Source organism: Cladophialophora immunda (genome assembly GCF_000835495.1).
Source record: "Cladophialophora immunda strain CBS 83496 unplaced genomic scaffold supercont1.6, whole genome shotgun sequence".
NCBI classification, from domain to species: domain Eukaryota; kingdom Fungi; phylum Ascomycota; class Eurotiomycetes; order Chaetothyriales; family Herpotrichiellaceae; genus Cladophialophora; species Cladophialophora immunda.
This window is the reverse complement of record NW_015622546.1, coordinates 3,527,850-3,545,963: the sequence shown is the minus strand read 5'-3', so window position 1 is coordinate 3,545,963 and position 18,114 is coordinate 3,527,850. Positions and strand designations below refer to the sequence as shown.

Sequence of the window (18,114 nt, the reverse complement as noted above, 5' to 3'; positions counted from 1 at the left end):
ACTTCATCTAGTGTGACGCCTTAGACTTATTCTTGAGGAAATAAAGGACTACTCGTCTGGAATAGTCGTCTGTGATCGTCATCACATACTTGCTGCCATTGATCGAAGCAGGAGTTATCGGCCCAGCGAGATCGGTATGAATCAATTGATTTAGTCTAGTTAATAAGCCGCTGGTTATACCCTTACGCGGAGCACGAGGTTAGTTAGTAAGGATACAGTCTTCGCAGGGTTTTCTAAATGAATCTGTGAAATCGACGCCGTCGGTAACCTTCTTGAGTCGATTGAGATAGTCAGGCGATAGGTGGCCCATCCGTCTATGCCATAGCCTAGCCGTTTCACCACCTCAGACAGATAATACTGAAATTGAGTCCTCGCGATAAATCTCAACAAGAGGCGAGACATTGTCCTTTATGCCCAGTAGGTAACGTCGTCCCTCCTTTAGCACACTTATAATTCTCTTATTGCCCTTATATAGACCTATATTAGTAAGGCCAGGAACGCGTTCAAGAATAGCGACCATTTCCTATTCCTTAAGCGCGTAGATACTCAAGAGATTAACACCTAGATTAGGGAAGTACCAGACGTTATCGAATCGAATAGGCACTGTGACGCCATTAAGGTTGTAATCGATGATCATGTCGCCATAGCCCTCAGCCTCAATCTCGCTGTGATCTACTAATCTAGTAGTCATCGATCCTTTACGAAAGTTGATGAAATTCGTCCTGGAATAGGTCATGTGGTGGGAGACTCCACTGTCGATCAGGAAGCCCTTTTCCTTAGCACCATAAACAGCGATCTCAGACGTAGCGATTAAATAGAAATAGGCTCGATTAGCCGATGCCCCCCCATCTTCGCTAGAATCTCTAGAAGTCGTATTCTTCTTAAGGAACCTAAGTATCTTAGGAGTAATCTAGTCGGCAATCGAAGCGTTAATAGTTACCTTTTCCTTACCCTTATCCTTACTTAGTTAGTCGTTATCAACACGATCAGGATTCGATCTGCAATTCTTCCATTTATGGTCGTTTATCTTATGTGTTCGACAGGCCCATTTCTCTGAGTCCTTATTCTTATTTTGACCATTATTAGCATTGCTATTAGACTTGTTACCGCGTTTATTATTATTACCACTTAACTAGCCTTAAGCCTTAAAAGCATTGGCCTAATTGGCCTAATTGTTACCTGTCGATTACGCTGCCTTACGCAAATCATACTGAAAGACCTTCTGCACCGCTTCATCGAAGACTATCTTGCCCTTCTCTGTGTCGAGGATCTGTGAGACCACCAGTTCATAATCTTCGCCCAATCCATTGAGAAAGATAGACACCCAGAAATCGTCATTGAAATTGTGTCCAAGTGCCTCAAAACCTGATCGATTGGCGCGTAGTTTATTGACGTATTCTTCCAGTGTTGCGAACTGTTTAGATAGGTAACTGTTGACCAGTATCGTCTGTCAATAGACTACCGCGAGGCCTTACTATTCGTAAGCCTATTTTAGCTTTACAAGAATATCCTTTACGGTCTTCTTATATACAATGAGTGGTTTGACGTGATTAGCACAGAGATTGTAGATCACCCCCTGTGCCTTTAAGTTCACTATCTCCCATTTCTCAAATCTCTCAATCTCTTGACTAAGCCATTGATCATAGTTCGCGTTAAGCGTAGGGATATCAAAACCCTTTTCAGGTCGTAGTTGCTTACGCACTAGGAAATCCGACGTTACTTTTACTTTTGCTTTGGTATCTAGTGTCTCTGGATTCATAACTACCGGTCGCGAGATCGCAGTATAGCACTCCTAAGCGTGGAGTTCCATCTCATAGGCTAGCAACTAGACTGCGTAATTGGACTTACCTTGGAGGATCAAGCGATTCTTGCGATTATTAGACCTCCCTATGTTACCTATTGTTCCACCTTTTCTGCTTTAATTTGCTTAGGAATTCGTGGTAGGATAGGCTAGGTAGGGGCTGTAATCGAGGATTGGTAGGAATTTTCCGATTGTGGCCGATTAGCGCTCGGTTGACGCTCTGCCAGAGGCTAATTCGGCGATCCAGGCACAGCCACGCACCCCGCGGTGTTAGTCTGTCCAATGACAGAGGGATTAACAGGCCGATCCGTGATAGAATCGCCTGAGATTGGTGGGCGCGATTTGTTGTTGGTTTGACTGCCTGCACGGTTCCAACCAGAACACCGTTGCTGCATAACCAACAACACAACCCGCAGAACGAAGGATAGGTTATTCCTGCTAGATAGCCAGGAAAGGATGACCTAGGATGAACCAAACGACGCTTGAGTAACGCGCAATCAAGCGTTTAGGCGCTCATAACCTGTAGAACTAACTTGATGAATTGATTGATTGTTCTATCTAGTGGGAACGGTCGCACGGCAGTTTGACTTGCCGGCGTGTAAAAACTAGCCGGATAACCTTCCTAATCAGGTTAGGGCAATAACCCAGTCTCCAAAAGGCAAGAAACTAAACCCAAATCCTGGCTGGCGGCTTCACCGGTGCCGCGGCTCCCAATCTCCTGGCTTCCGCAACAGCCTGAAGCATTCAGCTCAACTCAGTTGTCTATCGCGCGGCAGAAACATAGCAGACGCGGACAATACAAATACCAGCAAGATCACCAGACGTTCATATAGGATGGAGCATTCACCATTGCCTCGATATAGCGACCAAGATGTCATTATACGCCGAACGAGATGGCGAGAAGAAAAGCCCTGTCGTCTCGAAATGCGACCTCGAGTTGAACACGAGCCACGAGGGATCCCAGGAGCCCGTCGCAGCAATGGTAATCCCTTCCATCAACAGCAGCGACCAGACCTTTCCAGACGGCGGATATAAAGCCTGGATGACTGTTCTCGGGGGCTGGCTGTCATTCATCGCAGGCATTGGTGTTTTGACTGGCTTCTCAGTTTTCCAGAGCTACTACAGTACGGTCGTGTTGAGTGGATATTCGGCTGATGACATTGCTTGGATCGCTAGTCTACAGACATGGGGATGCTTCTTCTTCGGAATGTGGGCCGGTCGCCTTTCTGACAGATATGGGCCTAAGATCCCAATGGCCTTCGGTTCCTTCTTCATGATCCTAGGCACGATGACGGCGTCAGTGTCAACCAAGTACTATCAATTTATTCTGTCTCAGGGCCTCTGCTCAGCACTAGGGATTGGTTTCGCCTTTACACCGGCTCTAGCCATACAGTCGCAATGGTTCCTCAAGAGAAGAGGCTTTGTCGTCGGCTTGGTCATGTCAGGCCAGAACGTTGGAGGTACGTGTTTCGAGTACTTTTACGTGACGGTATCCGTTCGCTAACGTCACTGCCTCCCGCGGATAGGCGTCATCTGGGCAATCTTAGTGGATCAATTCGTCAACTATCATGGAATCTCGTTTGGGTGGACTCTACGGACCATTGGATTCTTGCAGCTTGCCTTGATGGTGGCAGCAGTACTCCTAATCCAGCCACGATTCCCACATGATATGCCACGCGAACCCATCAAAACTAAGACCTTCTTCACTGATAAGCGGACATTGTTATTCACCCTTGCGACATTCATCATGTACCTTGGGATATATATGCCCTACGTGAGGCATCTCCACCCGGTTGGCCCTGAGCACAAACTGATCCACTTCCAGATCTATATTGCTTTATACGGCTATCAGTATGGATCGTCGGCAAGAGGAGCGTTTTATCTTGCATCGATCCTGAACGCCGGCGGCTTCTTTGGATGCTACGCTTTGGGTATCGTAGCGGACGCTGGTTTGGGATTCTTCGACTCTCTGATCGTAACAACGTTTGCATCGGCCGTTGTCGCCTTTGCCTGGATAGGAGCGCGCACTCCAGCGGGCGTCATCGTGTGGACCGTGGTATATGGTGTTCTTTCCGGAGCGCTCCAGGCCATCTTCTCTCCGTGTGTATCTCTGCTGGCACCCTCGCCGGAAGTGATCGGCACATGGAATGGTAAGCCATTTACTTACAGTCATCCTGTGTGCACATCTAAGGGTTTTCTCTCTAGGACTTTGCATCAGCGCCATTTCTTTTGCTGTCCTTGGTGGCGGACCTATCGGCGGACGGCTTCTTGAAAACGCTGAAGGCACTAATTACGTGCCGATGCAAGTGTTCACGGGTGTCTGCATGGCGGTGTCAGGCCTGATGTTTGTCGGCACAAGACTGTGGGTGTCTCGTAATATGAGACAAAGGGTTTAAATGTGCAATGGGGGGCGTGGTGTGGAAAGGCTGACTTCAGACTCCAGATTCATCATCCTTCAATGATGCTTTGTGCTATCGGGCATGGAAGGCCGGAAGCATGTAAATATGGAGTGAAGTAGAAAAGATATACTTCAATGTCTGTTGCTCTCTTGGATGGAATGCAGGCCAGAGAGTACTAAGTGCTGAATCCCGTACATCGATCTCCCGAAGGAGAGGCGCACCACGCATAGCAGTCTAAGCCGTCTAATTTGATGTGCAAATCTGCACGAGGGATGTCAGATAATGCTTAGGATCAGGGCTGACACTTCATTACTCTGTACTTTGCTTCGGATCGAATGTTGCCTATTGACCCAGTCTGTCCAAATTAGGCCCACTTTGTACTCGAATGGCTTCGTGACAGGCTGAGAAACACGTCTGGGTCGGACCAACAATCAAAACGACTGCCAGTCGGACTCGGGCCTCGAAAGTTCCGTTCCTGGCCCCCAATGTTGTATCGCACCCATTCATTGCCCCAAGAAATACGAGTCGTGGTTAGCGTCTCATTCTGACCCTCCGGGGTTGAACGGGACCATCCGAACACCACTCACCTCCATCGCCATCTCCGTCTCCATCACGTCGTCGAACAACCACAGAGTCATCATCCAGGCGGTTTGCTCGGACTTAGAAAGCTACGCGCCGTGATGGGCCCCTTGTTAGGGCAAGATGAGCATTCTAAATCCGAGTTGTGCATGCTCAGTGCTATTCTGCTGTTCATGGCAGTGGCCGGCCAAAATATAAATGACTCTGGTGATCCGTAGGGGCGTCCAGTCTTGAAGTTGTCCATCATCAGTCCTCTGAGTCTGTCCCTTTGGAAGCCCCTCTGCCAGAACATAAAAGATCTCTCTCAAACCATCACCGCCCTACTCCAGCAAAAATGCTTGTGTTTCTGACCGGTGCTCCTGGGTTCATCGGTCGTGCAACCATCAAAGAACTCCTGGATCACGGCCACGAGGTGCTGGGACTCGCACGAAGCGATGCATCTGCAGATACAATCTCCAAGCTCGGTGCACAGGTCCACCGGGGCGACCTCGAAGATCTGGAGAGTCTGAAGAGCGGTGCGGAGAAAGCTGACGGCGTCATTCACCTTGCATTCGTAAGAGACCTCTTCTCGTGGGAGACGCTACGGCACAAGACCGAGCACATTTTCCAACACTTGCTAACCACGGGCTGTAGATACACGACTTCAGTGACTATGCCAAAGCCGCGGCAGTCGATCGGGCGGCAATTGAGGCCATGGCTGACGCCATAGCGGGTACGGGAAAGCCCCTTGTCATCGCTTCGGGCACAATGCTAGGAGTGAAAGGACAGCTTGCCACAGAAGACTCTGAGCCTGAGCGTGGGACACCATTCGCAATGAGGCAGGAGTCGGCGGACCTTGTTGTGAAACTGTCAAAGGAGAAAGGGATCCGCGGCTCGATCGTGCGGCTGCCACCCACAGTCCACGGGAAAGATGACAAAGGACTCATTCCTCGCTTCATCGACGTCGCGCGACAGACCAGCTCGGTCAGCATTGTGGGCGATGGATCCAACCGCTGGTGCGCCGTTCACCGTCAGGACGCAGCCGTCCTATTCCGCCTGGCGCTTGAGAAGGGTGCCTCAGGTGGATCCTACCACGCCGTCGCCGAGCAAGGTGTTCCAATGAAGGAGATAGCGAATATTGTTGGCCAGAAGCTGCAGGCGCCAGTGGAAAGCAAGACTGTTGAGGAGGCTATGAAGACCCTTGGCTTTCTGGCCTTGGTGTTCGGGGCGGACAATCCTGCATCGAGCGAGAAGACGCAGAGAGAGCTCGGCTGGGATCCCACGGGCTCTGGACAACCTAAGTTGCTGGCAGACATAGAAGCGCACTACTTTCCTTGAAGGTAATTCTATGATAGAGCCCTGAATATGGAAGACATCGAAATGGTCATTCTGTGCTGAGAAATATTTGGGGTCTTCCAGCATCTGTTGCATGAGTGCCTCTGACAAACCTAGCTAGTCCTCCCTTGAACTTGTTTGCTGATGATTCACACACCACAGGAAGATCTAGCCAGCTGGTCGATGATATGGACGACTTGCATGAAGGGCTTAGGCACGTTTAGGTTCAATTTATGGAGCTATGATGGAGTCCAACGAGCTTCAGCGCTGCTCTCCATGCCGCTGCGCCCAGCGCCGATCTGGCATCTTCGATGATACGTGTCCACCGGGTTGGAGCTGGGGATTCGACCAGCTTACTCTCCTTCCCATTGAAGACCATGATCCTGTTCTGCTGGTGGTACTCTTCCCACGGTTGTGACCCATAGGCAAATTCGAGTACCGAGTTGGAGAACAGATCGGCCGTTTCTTGAAAATTGCAGTCGGCCTCGGCCCCTGCTACTGATGGCAGTCGCAAGAAGAAGGCGTTATCGAGAGCATGATACGCCAAACCTCTCAGTGAGCCCTGGGAGAGTGTATCACCCTGGTCGAACCGATATAGACTAACAGAGGTACTAGGATCGCGGGCAAGCATTAGAGTCAGGTGCGAAAAGAAGGCATCTGTGGCCATGTCGGAGTAAGCTTTGAAATTGGCCATCGGGGACGCGTCCGCAGCAATCCCGTATACGGTCAAGAGTTTCGTCGTTGTTGGCTCGTCAGGAGCGGCCTCGTGGATCCGCTCTCTGTATTGCTCATACCCCCAGGCTCGCGATCGCATTATCCACGGAGCGACTTCATCTTTTGTGTGTCCTGCGACGATGCCCGAGACCCATGGAGCGAATGGCGCTGGCCCAGCGACCGGTTGCCGCCCTTCATGATAGATGAACCAAGATTCATCCCACAACGGGGTTGCCATCTGACCGGCGAGAAGTCGATCGAGTTCCTCCACCGGCAAGCCTCTTAGCGCTGTTAACTTCTCCGCGCCCGAGGCGGTTGCAGAAACCCCTGCACGGGTGGCTAGCTGATCAAAAATTGCCTGCGATTCCTCCGGTCGGGGAAAGTCCACGTCTGGACAAGACATGACGAACCCTCTTTTACATACCGGCACATTGGATCGTAGGTGCGCGAGAACACACCATGCACCGGCGGATTCGCCTGCTAGAGTGATGTTGGAGGCATCGCCTCCGAAATGGTGGATATACTTCCGAATCTGCAATGTCTCAGTACAAGAATGTCGTACGGCATGGTTGCATACATACCCATTCAAGTGCGAGCCGTTGATCATAGAGTCCCATGTTGGCAAAACCCGCCTCCCCATTGCTGGCAGCTTCGGCCTGGAGCTCTTTTGATGTTAAGAACCCCAAATACCCCAAACGGTAGTTTATGCCGACGTAGACGATGGGCCTTCCCGAGAGAACCGAATGCTGCACCAGATAGTTACCGTCGAAGTCAGCACCGCCGTCCCCAAAAGTGAATCCACCGCCATGGATCCAGACGAGAACCGGTAGCAGCTTCCCGGCGGGGATGTCTCTTGGGGTGTATACATTGAGCCTCAAGCAGCCAAACTCATCCTTCGGAAAGTCGAAGCTGCGAGGAAGCTCTCCGAATAGATGCTCGTCACCGCGAGTTCGACGGTCAGTCTGGGGACAGCGTGGACCGTACTGGGTGGCATTGAGACTTCCTTCTACGGCGATATTGGCCGTGTCAACGAGTTGTGCCTGCCGGAATCGAGCAGGGATAGTTGCATATTGGATGCCCAGAAAGTTGGCCACTTGAGTATGGGGATTGATGTACCCTTGGACCTGGAAGTCTCCTAACTGGGCGAAAGTTGGGGTTTCCATGTGGGTGGAAGGGATATTCCTTAGGCAACAGTCAATTACTTCGGCGAACGCTTATCGAATAAGTCGATAAAAGCCAGCAAGAATATCCTTAGGTATTCAGGGATCTCCCACTTTTTCGTGTATCAGCGCTATAGTCGTACAGGTAACCAGTAGAGAGAAGTGGATGATAGCCGCTTATACAAGATCCCCCATCCTTGGAACACCAATATCTAATATCGGGAAGAAATGAACACTAGTAAGAGGAGAGGGATGTATAGACCAGGCAGACACTACTGGCCGTTTGGTCAGATATCCCCCACGAAGGTTGTAGTCTTGTCTGTGATTGTATACGCGCTTATGTGCACACCTATCTGAGTTCTCAGGAGCCGCGTAGATGCGGCGATGATATACAGAGGGTGGAGAAAATTGCTTATCTGCCCACCAATGCCCTATCGACGCGATTGCGTGTTTTATCGAGTGACTTGGGACATACTGGAGACGAAGGGCGTGAACTCGTATCTTGGACCCATTCCTCCACCTTTCCCCGCCAGGCCTTTGGCGGATAACGGTCAATCACCTATCTGGTAATTAGATTGATTAACGTACTGAAACTTAGGTGTCTACCCAGCGTTGTGAGAGACAGCAGTTCCTAATACAGAGTTTGTCAATCTGGCTGTATAGTTATGTTTTCGAAGTCATCCATCTGGTGATGCAGCGTCAGGAATGGTGCTTCAATTCCAGGCCAAGAAGCCTGGCGATCTCACCAATTACTAGGCAAATATTAGGCAATATAGGAGATAATGCCTAGAACTATCAGGCGATTCCTAGTACTCAGAGGTGCGGATAGTTCCAAAGTTACATTCGTGTACTATACTTACTCTAACTGAAGTCTTGCCTCCTGGTCGATTCCGGTCGTTTACAGCCTGACATCGACTCAACTCATCCCTCTGCGCCATTATTCTCGTTCAATCTATTGCACTACATCGCCTGGCGCGACTACAGAATCTCACACCTCTGCCAACTTCTTTCCCTCCTCGAGACTGGCCGCGTCCGATCCGATCCCTTTGTCCGCAGGCACACCGACAATGACCGTCGTCACATCATTAATCGATGCGTCGTCATCGGTCTCGATGGTCTTGGATATATAGGTCTCCTTAGCCGGGACAATGAAATGGAAGGCGGAATAGATGAGACAGCCACCGAAGCAGCCCCAGATGAAGTTGAGCTGTGACCGAGTCAACAATCTGAACAAAGAGAAAAGGCTTCCAGACTTACTCGGTAGAATTTCAGTGAGGTCTCGGGCAGGTTGACTCCCTGGTTCACCGCCTTTGCGATACCAGGAAGATTTGGAATAACGATGATGAGCATAGTCAACAGCGCGCGCCAGTTGATTCCTTTCTACAGTCACAATCAGTACTGTTCGAACGTTTGAGGAAACTTCACCTACCCAGTATCGGTATCGAGCATGGGGTCGGTACAGGCTCGGAATGTCGATCTGACGTCGTCGAACAATCCAGTAGTCTCCAACCATGATGCCAGAAATGGGAGCCAGGAAGACAGCATACGCCGAGAGGAAGTTCAAGAATCCCGCCGCAGCCGACACCAGCTTCCACGGCACAAGCGCCCAGCCGCCCTGCGAAATCATTAGCGACAGTACTCCAGCCCGAGACAAAATGACCTACAATGAACGAGACAAAAATCACTCCGCGACGGATGTTGATGTACTTTGGCTTCAAAGTGGTGAAGTCGTTCGCAGCCGAAATGGTGTCGCATGATATATTGGTGCCAATCTGTGAAATAGTCCAGCAGAAAGAAGCAAAGAAAGCGGCCGCCCGACCTCCAGGGCTCCTCCACATGTCCGTGATGGCCAAGGGCGACCACATGTCGTCCCTGCCATAGACCACTTTCGCCGCGTTGGTAGAGACGAGACCAAGCACGGCGAAAATGGTGGAGAAGACGGGCACCAGAGGGAACTGCACCCACTGGTATCCGGGCTTTCGAGCATAGCGGCTGAAGTCGGCGCTGTTCACGGCGATTGTCGCATTTCCGGCAGCAGCTGCGTTCATCCTACCGGCGGGTCAGTCACGGTCTAAAGCCTTCCCGTACTTGACGACTCACGCAGCGATCCAGAGCCAGGTCAACTGTTCTCCCGAGACTGTGGGCCGGGCGTTCCACAGTCCACCCACGCCATTAGCCTGACGGACGATCCAGCCCATGGTGGCCAGACCAACGAGAGGGGTCGTGATGACTTTGAACAAGAAGAACCAGCCAAGTTTCTCGGGGTTGATCATCAGAAAGGGGAATTGCATCAGCCAGTAGAGAAAGTAGCTGATGAGTCCTTGGGATGTGACTATAGATATCAGAGAATGTCCCTCAACCGGAGAATTGACTTACTGCCAGCGCCTGCGGGAAGACTATTGTGGAGGTCGCGGAAAGAAGGCCAGATGGCATTGATCATCTGCTGCATGGCGAGCGAGCCACTGTACGAGACGACGGAGAACCAGAACAGGGCTAGAGTGGCACGGGAGAGGACGGCAAAATAGGAGAAGTAGTATCCGAAGCTGGCGCGAGCGATGACGGGGAAGGGGATGTGGTGTTTGGCTCCGATCCACCCTGTCAAGACGATCGGGACCGCGACGAGGGTGTTTCCCACGAAGACGCTGGAGAGTCAGTTTGGACCTTCGACCAGGGGCCGTTTTCGACTTACGTCGGAATGGCCTGGAAATGTTAGTCTGGAAAATCTGAAAGATCACAAATCTCTCTCATACCTCACGCCAGGACAACCCCAAAGCAATCACAGTTCCCGCGGCTTGCCAGGTGGTGACATTGACGGCTGTTTTACAGTCAATTCCCTGCGCGACGTCACTAGAGGGTGGTCTGACCATCCGAGCACCAATATCCGAACCAAGTGAGAAAGCCCCAGGTACGTCGCTCCATCGGCAGAGGGTCCGTGTCTGTGAAAACAAAATGAGGCTAGATCTCGTCGACAGCTGATGCCACATACCTCTGTTGGACCAAACTCCGTCCGGAGCAAACGTTGAGGGCTGTTTCTCCAACTCCCAGGCCTTCAAGGTCGTCGCACGAGCCTTGAGGTCGGCCTTGGTCGGCATCTTCCAACTCCCAAATTCCACGTTTGTCTTCATCGTGCTGATACTGCCAATCCGAGGAAACTAAACAGAGCTGTTGGCCCTTGCAAAAAAGGGGTTGATGGATGGGTCTTCTTTATACAACCATTTGCCTTACATTTGAGTATTTGCTATCAAGTGTCCATGTCTTGGAAGCATGTAGAGGCTCCCGAAACCGACAAGACACATGATAGGTCACTACAAGCCGCTTCAAGGGTGGGGTGTGGCTGAAAGGATACCAACCCAATGATTGATAGGAGATATCGACCAGACAATCTGGACTGTCTAGATGAGCGAGCGCCAGTCCTCGGTGGCAGCTGTCTACCGTGGACTTCCTATACGCAGGGACAGGTGGGACACCATGCTGGACAGAACACAAGCGAGACATGCCTGGGCGGCAGATGGCTGAATCGCGACAGGATAGCTGCGGTTAAAGTTACCAGTGTTGAGCCAGACGAGCCGAAGACGGGCCAGAGTGGTGGAGAAGTGGATCCGGTGGGCCCGGGGTAGACCAAAATTGGGAGACTAACCAGAATGGCAGTCTTGGTTGGAGCCTCGAACCGACCATTTACTTTGGGCTAATGGCTCGGCTGTGATAGCGAGGATAAGCCTTGGCTCTGTGTTATGTTTATCTCTCGGCCGTGGAACGAGTCAAGATGGTTAGACTTTGTGCTTGTTCCTTCAGTAAGCGTCCGGGCGCATTTGATAAGCCGAGGCTGAACGGGAGACTCGTGATAAGGGGCAACGATGCAAAAGGACACCCCACCCTGACTCGTGGCAGCACACGAATCCCCCACTTGTGGAAGAGCTGATGAATGAATATATCAAGGAGAGGAGAGAGTAGCTAGGTCGACATGGGAGGTAGAAGGAACATACTGCAGATAGCAAGTACATACGCTAGACACGCTAACCGCATCTACGATCGACAGGCGCTCATCTTTATCATTCAATACTCGAATACAAGACCCGAAAAGCTTGAAGGCATAGAGAGAGCACAATGGCAGCCCAAGAAGAAATCATCAATACTGGCATTGGCTGGCGCAAGGTCTCGCCGGCCAAGGACTCCCAGAACGCAGGATCCTTCACCGAAGTCCCTGTGATTGACTTGTCCGATATGTGCCACCCAGACATCAACGTGCGACGAGTGGTAGCCAAGAAGATCTACGATGTCTGTGTGACGGCTGGCTTCTTCTACATCTCCAACCATGGCGTGCCCCAGGAGGACATTGACATGTGTTTTCGTGAAACGGCACGCTTCTTCCACGAGTTGCCTTTTGAGGAGAAGATAAAGCTCGACATCACCAACAACAAGGAGTTCTACGGCTATAAGAAGATTGATTTTGATGAGACAATCGTTGGAGGTGCTAGTATGGATATTCCCTGTGCACCAGAGAAGCATCGGAGTCCATGGCTAACTAAATACGTCTTGCAGAATTACTGGAGGGTTACAACATCGGGTACGAACCAGGCTGTGATCCCAGCCCAACGCACTCTCCCAACAACAACGGAGATAACTTCTGGCCTGCCGAGGAAAAGCTTCCTGGGTGGCGCGGCGCCATGGAAAAGTACATGGGCCAGATGCTCTCGCTGTCGCGCTCGCTGCTGCGGTTGTTTGCACTGAGTTTGGATCTCGATGAGGACTTTTTCGAGGCCTTGTGCACACAGCCCGGCACCATCATGACCTTAAACCATTACCCAGGCAAGCTACAGAAACCGGATATACGCTCCTCGATCGCTCCGCACACGGACTACGAACTCTTTACTATCCTGCTCCAGGATGACAACAAATCGCTGGAAGTAGTGTCGAAGAATGGGACATGGATCCCCGTCGACCCCATCCCAGGCACATTTGTGGTGAATATTGGGGACGCTATGTCTGTGTGGACCAACGATTTATTCGTCTCGACATTGCATCGAGCCGCGAACCGTGAAGCCCGTACAAGATACTCGATTCCTTTCTTCTTTGGAGGTAAGACTTCCCTTTCCCTGTCTCATTTCTTGTTGTTCTGAGCCATGGCCGTGGGCTGATGTTGTAAAATAGCAAATTACGATGCCGTTATGGAGACGCTCCCGTCGTGTATCTCGGACGAATGTCCCAAGAAGTACAAGGCTATGACCAACGGCGAGTATGTCCGTATGCGTCTTGCGGGTGTGTATCCCAAGGCTGAAATGCCGGTTACCTATGAGACGATCGAGGTCGCGCCGCAGTTTCAGGTTGCTCCAGCCCCAATTACCGTGTAAACGACCTTGTGACCTTCTCGCGCAAAGGCTCTAGAGAAAACGACTTTAATTCGATGGAGGAAGTTCTCGTACATTGCGTAACATAAAGATAGGACAGTATCAATAGTACAAATATTACATATAACTCCATCTCCTCATCCATGCTCACCCCGCAAAACTAGAAAATAACGCGTCAAGAAGAGAAGATGGCGGATGAGAGGAAAGGCCCTATGGGGTATTTTCACGACTGATCGCCCAATCGCGCTGTGCGTTTGTTCCCACTTAATGACGAGAACTTCGCGAAAGCCTTTCCGAAATGCCACTTGCGGCTTAAGAGAACAATGCAATCAACTTCGAATTACTTGTTCTCGTGGCATCCGAATTGAGGGCCGGAATACAATAGCCGAGTAGGAGGATGATAAGGCGAGAACGCCAGTCGGATATGTGCGGCGCCTGCTGATTTGTTGCTCTAATATGTTTCCCTTCTTCCCCCATTCTTGATCTTGGCCATGTTCGCCTCGGTCGCCTAACGCTGGGCTGCATGATGTATCCGCATCGCCGCATCTAGCACTCGCGGCATCCTTGGTGAATAAGGGGCATCATTTTGGGTCCGGCTACCTCGCGCGTACACCTGGGCTGAAGAACTGGTCAAACGAATGCAACGCTTTTGCCCACTCCTGAGCAAGTGGACAACATGGCTCCGTTCGTGGCCTGCAGGGTGACATATCTCTTTTCTTCTCGATGCGGATATCCGTCAACTGAAACAAAAAGTCACATCTGAGAGTCGTTGCCCGCTCCTCTATTTCTTTGGAACGCTCCCCAGCCACAAAGGCGCACACAGCGAGAGCTGAGAACGACAGAAAGGAGAAGGATGCCTTCAAGAACCTCTCCCACTGGCTTCAAGCCACTCGAAGACACTCAGCTGTTTAAGCCGCTGAAACTGGGTGCTCTGAATCTAGAACACCGAGTGATGATGGCACCGCTGACTCGAATGCGAGCCCCGGCGGAATCTCCTGGTATCTATGTTCCGAGCGATCTCAACGTGGAATACTACTCGCAACGTGCAAGCCAGGGTGGCTTCCAGCTCACGGAGGCTTGTCCGATCAGTCGATATGTTTGTCTCCCGAAGTAGAGAATCGCCTATACGACTTCTAACCCTTGTGCAGGCTTGCGGCTATCCCGGCGTCCCAGGTATATTCACCCAGAGTCAGGGAGCCGGATGGAAGAAGGTCACGGAAGCCATTCATGCGAAAGGTGGCTTCATTTTCTGCCAGCTATGGCATGTTGGCCGTGCGACGGTGCCCTCATTTCTCGATGGCCGTGACTGTGTCAGTTCCAGCGGTATTCCTATAACGGGCAAGGCGCTTGATGGCTCGGATTATGATTCAACACCCCCCATACCTCTCACCGTCGAAGAAATCCAAGATATTGTACAAGACTTCGCTAGCGCTGCCGTCCGTGCGATCGAAGCTGGATTTGACGGTGTCGAGATCCACGGGTAAACTTGCTTACAGTCCTACCACTGTGGCCGATGGCTAACTCTCTGCAGCGGCAACGGCTACCTCCTGGACCAGTTTTTGCACGACAATATCAACACTAGGACGGACTCGTACGGTGGCTCCATGGAAAATAGATCCCGTTTCCCGCTCGAAGTCATCAAGGCGGTGACATTGGCCATTGGAGCAGAGAGAGTCGGCATCAGACTGTCACCGTACAACTACTTTCAGGACACCAGAGACTCGAACCCCAACGAACACTGGGCGTACCTATGCGAGAGAATAGTTGAGCTTCCAGAGGCCAACCGCCCAGCATATGTCCATATGGTGGAGCCCAGATTCGACGAAGTCTTGGACGAGACTGGAAAGATGCTGGCACTCCAACAATCTTGCCGAGAGGCACTTTCTACCACTCCTGCGAAGAAGAGCGAGCCTTCCCTGGTGCCTTTCCGAAGGATACTTGAGAATGGAGGGGTCAAATTTGTCGCCGCTGGGAACTTCAATGCAGAAAATGCTGTTCCAAAGATCGAGTCAGGCGAGGCCGATGCAATCATCTTCGGTCGACACTACATTGCCAACCCGGACCTCCCTCGAAGACTAGCAGAGGGACTCCCGTTGAATCCTTACGATCGAAGTACTTTCTACGGCGCCGAACCGCCCAGCAAGGGCTATGTTGATTATCCATATTACAAGGACATTGACGTTGCCGCATAGTCCAAAGGCCGCATCAGTAGTTGCTTCAGGAAATACTAGTATTCCGCTTTCTCTTGCAGGCCTCCAATCAGGGGAATTGCAGCAAAGACATAGACAGCAGGAGCAATTGATTCTATGTAGGCATAGATAGTCAACAGATTCTGCATAGAGCCTTGATGTTCGAGTGCCCACAGGATTGAGAGAAAACATTTGTCAACAATAATACTCGTACGACTAGCAATTCCGGCTGGATGGACGGCCTTGAACGATAGTACGCGCGAGGTCCGTGTTCCAGCTAATATGTGCTCAGTTCCCAAAGAAGTGGTCGCGAGACATCTTGTCAGTTATTAGTCTATGGTCGCTCGCTTAGCCCGTTGGGCAGGATGTGTCTAACTACTAGGTAGTTACAGTAGCTGGCTTTCGTACCCGGGTGTTGTTAGGACCCACCTGTATCTCGCTTACTGGGTTTGGTACTTATCTCGACAACTGCTGCCCTGCAGCTGCCGTTTCCGCGCTTCTGCACCATCTCACCACATCTTGCTAGCACCCCCACCCCCGTCTTCTGACTCTTCTGCGCTCTCTTCAGAGAGGGTCACGTTCATCAGCCTAATTTCATGCAAACCGAAAGTTGCCATCTTGTCTCCGGGCCGACAATCGTCGTTGCCATGTCGTCTACATCCAGCAACCGGCCTAAGAAGTACATGTGCTCGTACGAGGGCTGTGAGAAGGCGTTTACCAGGTCTGATCATCTTCAGCGCCACATGCTCAACCACGGCGACGGTTCGAGCACTTGCCCCCGATGTGGTCTGCACTTCAAAAGACCCGACCTTTTGGGTAGGTAATGGTGCATGTTGGTGGTTGTTTAATGATAACCAATGAATTGACACGGTCCTCGTAGACAGACACATGGTTCGACACCGTCAGAGAGATGAAGAAGCTGGTGGTGAAGGGTTTGGGATCATTGAGAGCAGAAAGAAGCTCTGGAAAGATGCCAATGGCAACATCGTCAAGAAACGACCACCTCCAGGCGAAATATGCAAGGTATCAGCGAAGAAGTCGACCACAGATCCCAACAACCACAATCAATCAGCATTTGCCGAGGGCTATAATTCCCAAGCACTCCACGCAGAGCCACCATCGCCCCCAAAATCAATGCTGAGCGTCGAATCTTTTGAGCAGCTCACCCACCAGTTACCAGATTTGCCGGATGAGGAAGACTTTATGGACTCCACGGTAGCCCCGAATATGTTTGACTTCCTGGCTAATTCCTCCTGGGGATTAACTTCAGCCGCATCCCTCAATATCGCAGACGATATGCCCTTTGGTGATATGTTCAATCCTGACACTGGTGAGTGCAGTTGCGGAGTCCGTATTGTAGCCACCTCAATGTTAACATTCACCAAGCGAGTTCATTCAACATGCCTTTCACGACAATGCACAATTACAACTGGCTGTTTGACATTGGCGATGCGACGTGCTCACCAATCTCAACTAATATGCTGCTCAACTCGAGCGTCGTGCCAGAATCTCAGAGACCTTCACAAGAGAATCAATCGTATGACATGCAAAGGAAACCTGCTCAACCATTGCCAGTGCCTACTACATTCAGCTCCAGTAGGAGGATGACTAGCAACGACATGGCAGAGGAGTCTTACACACAGCATTCCTCACTGCAACACCTGCGCTCCGTGGAAGGTTCCCGGAATGCAAAAGCATTTCAGTCCAGTTCCATGACTTCTACCGGATCAGCCGTCGCGCCCACCATTACATCCTTTCCTCCAATGGACCAAAATTTAGCAGGCAATCTTGCACCCGAAATTGGTATGTCTCGTCCATCGACCACATCGCGGGCTTCCACGGAGAATCACACGATCGCATATCCATCGACCCACCATTCAGATGAGCCCACTCCATACACAAATACGCAGGGCTTCTCGCCGATACAGCCTCGCACGATGATGCCTGCCATGGACGACAGTTCTCGCATCAGATTATTAGATCTACTCATAAACGCGCGGCTCAGAACTCCAGAAGGTCTGGAAATCACGCACGATCACCCCCTGTTGTCCCTGTCTGCCATGCAAAACTATCTAGAGCTGTTCTTCTCTCGATTCAATGTCACATACCCTCTTTTGCATCAACCCACCTTCAATCCGTCCCAAGCAGAACCTCTACTCTTGTTATCTGTACTCCTACTAGGGGCCACGTATAGCGACAAAGCTATCCATCGCCTGGCAGTCTGCATTCATGATATTCTAAGGGCACAGATATTCCAGCATTCCTCTTTCTCCGCCACTCCAGAATTGTGGATTTTGCAGACCATACTTCTCGTTGAATGCTTCGGGAAGTCGCGTGCTGGTCAAAGGCAACATGATATGTCCCACCTGTTCCATGGACTGTTGATCAAGTAAGTGCTAGTGGGTTCGCTTGTTGACCATGCGTCCTATGCTGACACCTCCGGTAGCTTGATTCGGCGAAGCGACTGCCAGACAGTAAGACAGCCTAACTTCAGCGATGCTCTAGGGGATCTTGAGTCGAACTGGCGGAAAGCAATTGACGTTGAGCTTCGGAAGAGGCAAGAGATTCAATATTCCTTCTCAAGCAACGCCGCACTCAACTAATGTAAGCAAC

General features: G+C 51.0%; 5 protein-coding genes across 5 annotated transcripts; 2 read left to right on the top strand and 3 right to left on the bottom strand.

Annotated features, from left to right (window-relative positions):
• Positions 1 to 1,186: 1,186 nt before the first annotated feature.
• PV07_10673 (uncharacterized protein) lies at positions 1,187 to 1,759 on the bottom strand (the record flags this gene model as incomplete). Its single annotated transcript, XM_016398022.1, has 2 exons — positions 1,187 to 1,447; positions 1,517 to 1,759. The coding sequence occupies 2 exons, from the start codon at positions 1,757 to 1,759 to the stop codon at positions 1,187 to 1,189; spliced, it is 504 nt and encodes a 167-aa protein (XP_016245213.1).
• A 913-nt stretch (positions 1,760 to 2,672) lies between these two features.
• Positions 2,673 to 6,096, top strand: PV07_10672 (uncharacterized protein; the record flags this gene model as incomplete). Its single annotated transcript, XM_016398021.1, has 5 exons — positions 2,673 to 3,261; positions 3,328 to 3,575; positions 3,627 to 3,951; positions 4,998 to 5,332; positions 5,413 to 6,096. The coding sequence occupies 5 exons, from the start codon at positions 2,673 to 2,675 to the stop codon at positions 6,094 to 6,096; spliced, it is 2,181 nt and encodes a 726-aa protein (XP_016245212.1).
• A 223-nt stretch (positions 6,097 to 6,319) lies between these two features.
• On the bottom strand, positions 6,320 to 7,970 carry PV07_10671 (uncharacterized protein; the record flags this gene model as incomplete). Its single annotated transcript, XM_016398020.1, has 2 exons — positions 6,320 to 7,339; positions 7,389 to 7,970. The coding sequence occupies 2 exons, from the start codon at positions 7,968 to 7,970 to the stop codon at positions 6,320 to 6,322; spliced, it is 1,602 nt and encodes a 533-aa protein (XP_016245211.1).
• Positions 7,971 to 8,955: 985 nt separating this feature from the next.
• PV07_10670 (uncharacterized protein) lies at positions 8,956 to 11,092 on the bottom strand (the record flags this gene model as incomplete). The annotated part of the gene is made up of 10 exons (XM_016398019.1): positions 8,956 to 9,174; positions 9,225 to 9,347; positions 9,397 to 9,582; positions 9,632 to 10,016; positions 10,068 to 10,299; positions 10,344 to 10,609; positions 10,657 to 10,667; positions 10,718 to 10,782; positions 10,832 to 10,903; positions 10,954 to 11,092. 10 exons carry the CDS (start codon positions 11,090 to 11,092, stop codon positions 8,956 to 8,958), a joined length of 1,698 nt encoding a protein of 565 aa, XP_016245210.1.
• A 5,056-nt stretch (positions 11,093 to 16,148) lies between these two features.
• On the top strand, positions 16,149 to 18,104 carry PV07_10669 (uncharacterized protein; the record flags this gene model as incomplete). Its single annotated transcript, XM_016398018.1, has 4 exons — positions 16,149 to 16,317; positions 16,382 to 16,831; positions 16,888 to 17,890; positions 17,948 to 18,104. 4 exons carry the CDS (start codon positions 16,149 to 16,151, stop codon positions 18,102 to 18,104), a joined length of 1,779 nt encoding a protein of 592 aa, XP_016245209.1.
• Between the last annotated feature and the right edge of the window lie 10 nt (positions 18,105 to 18,114).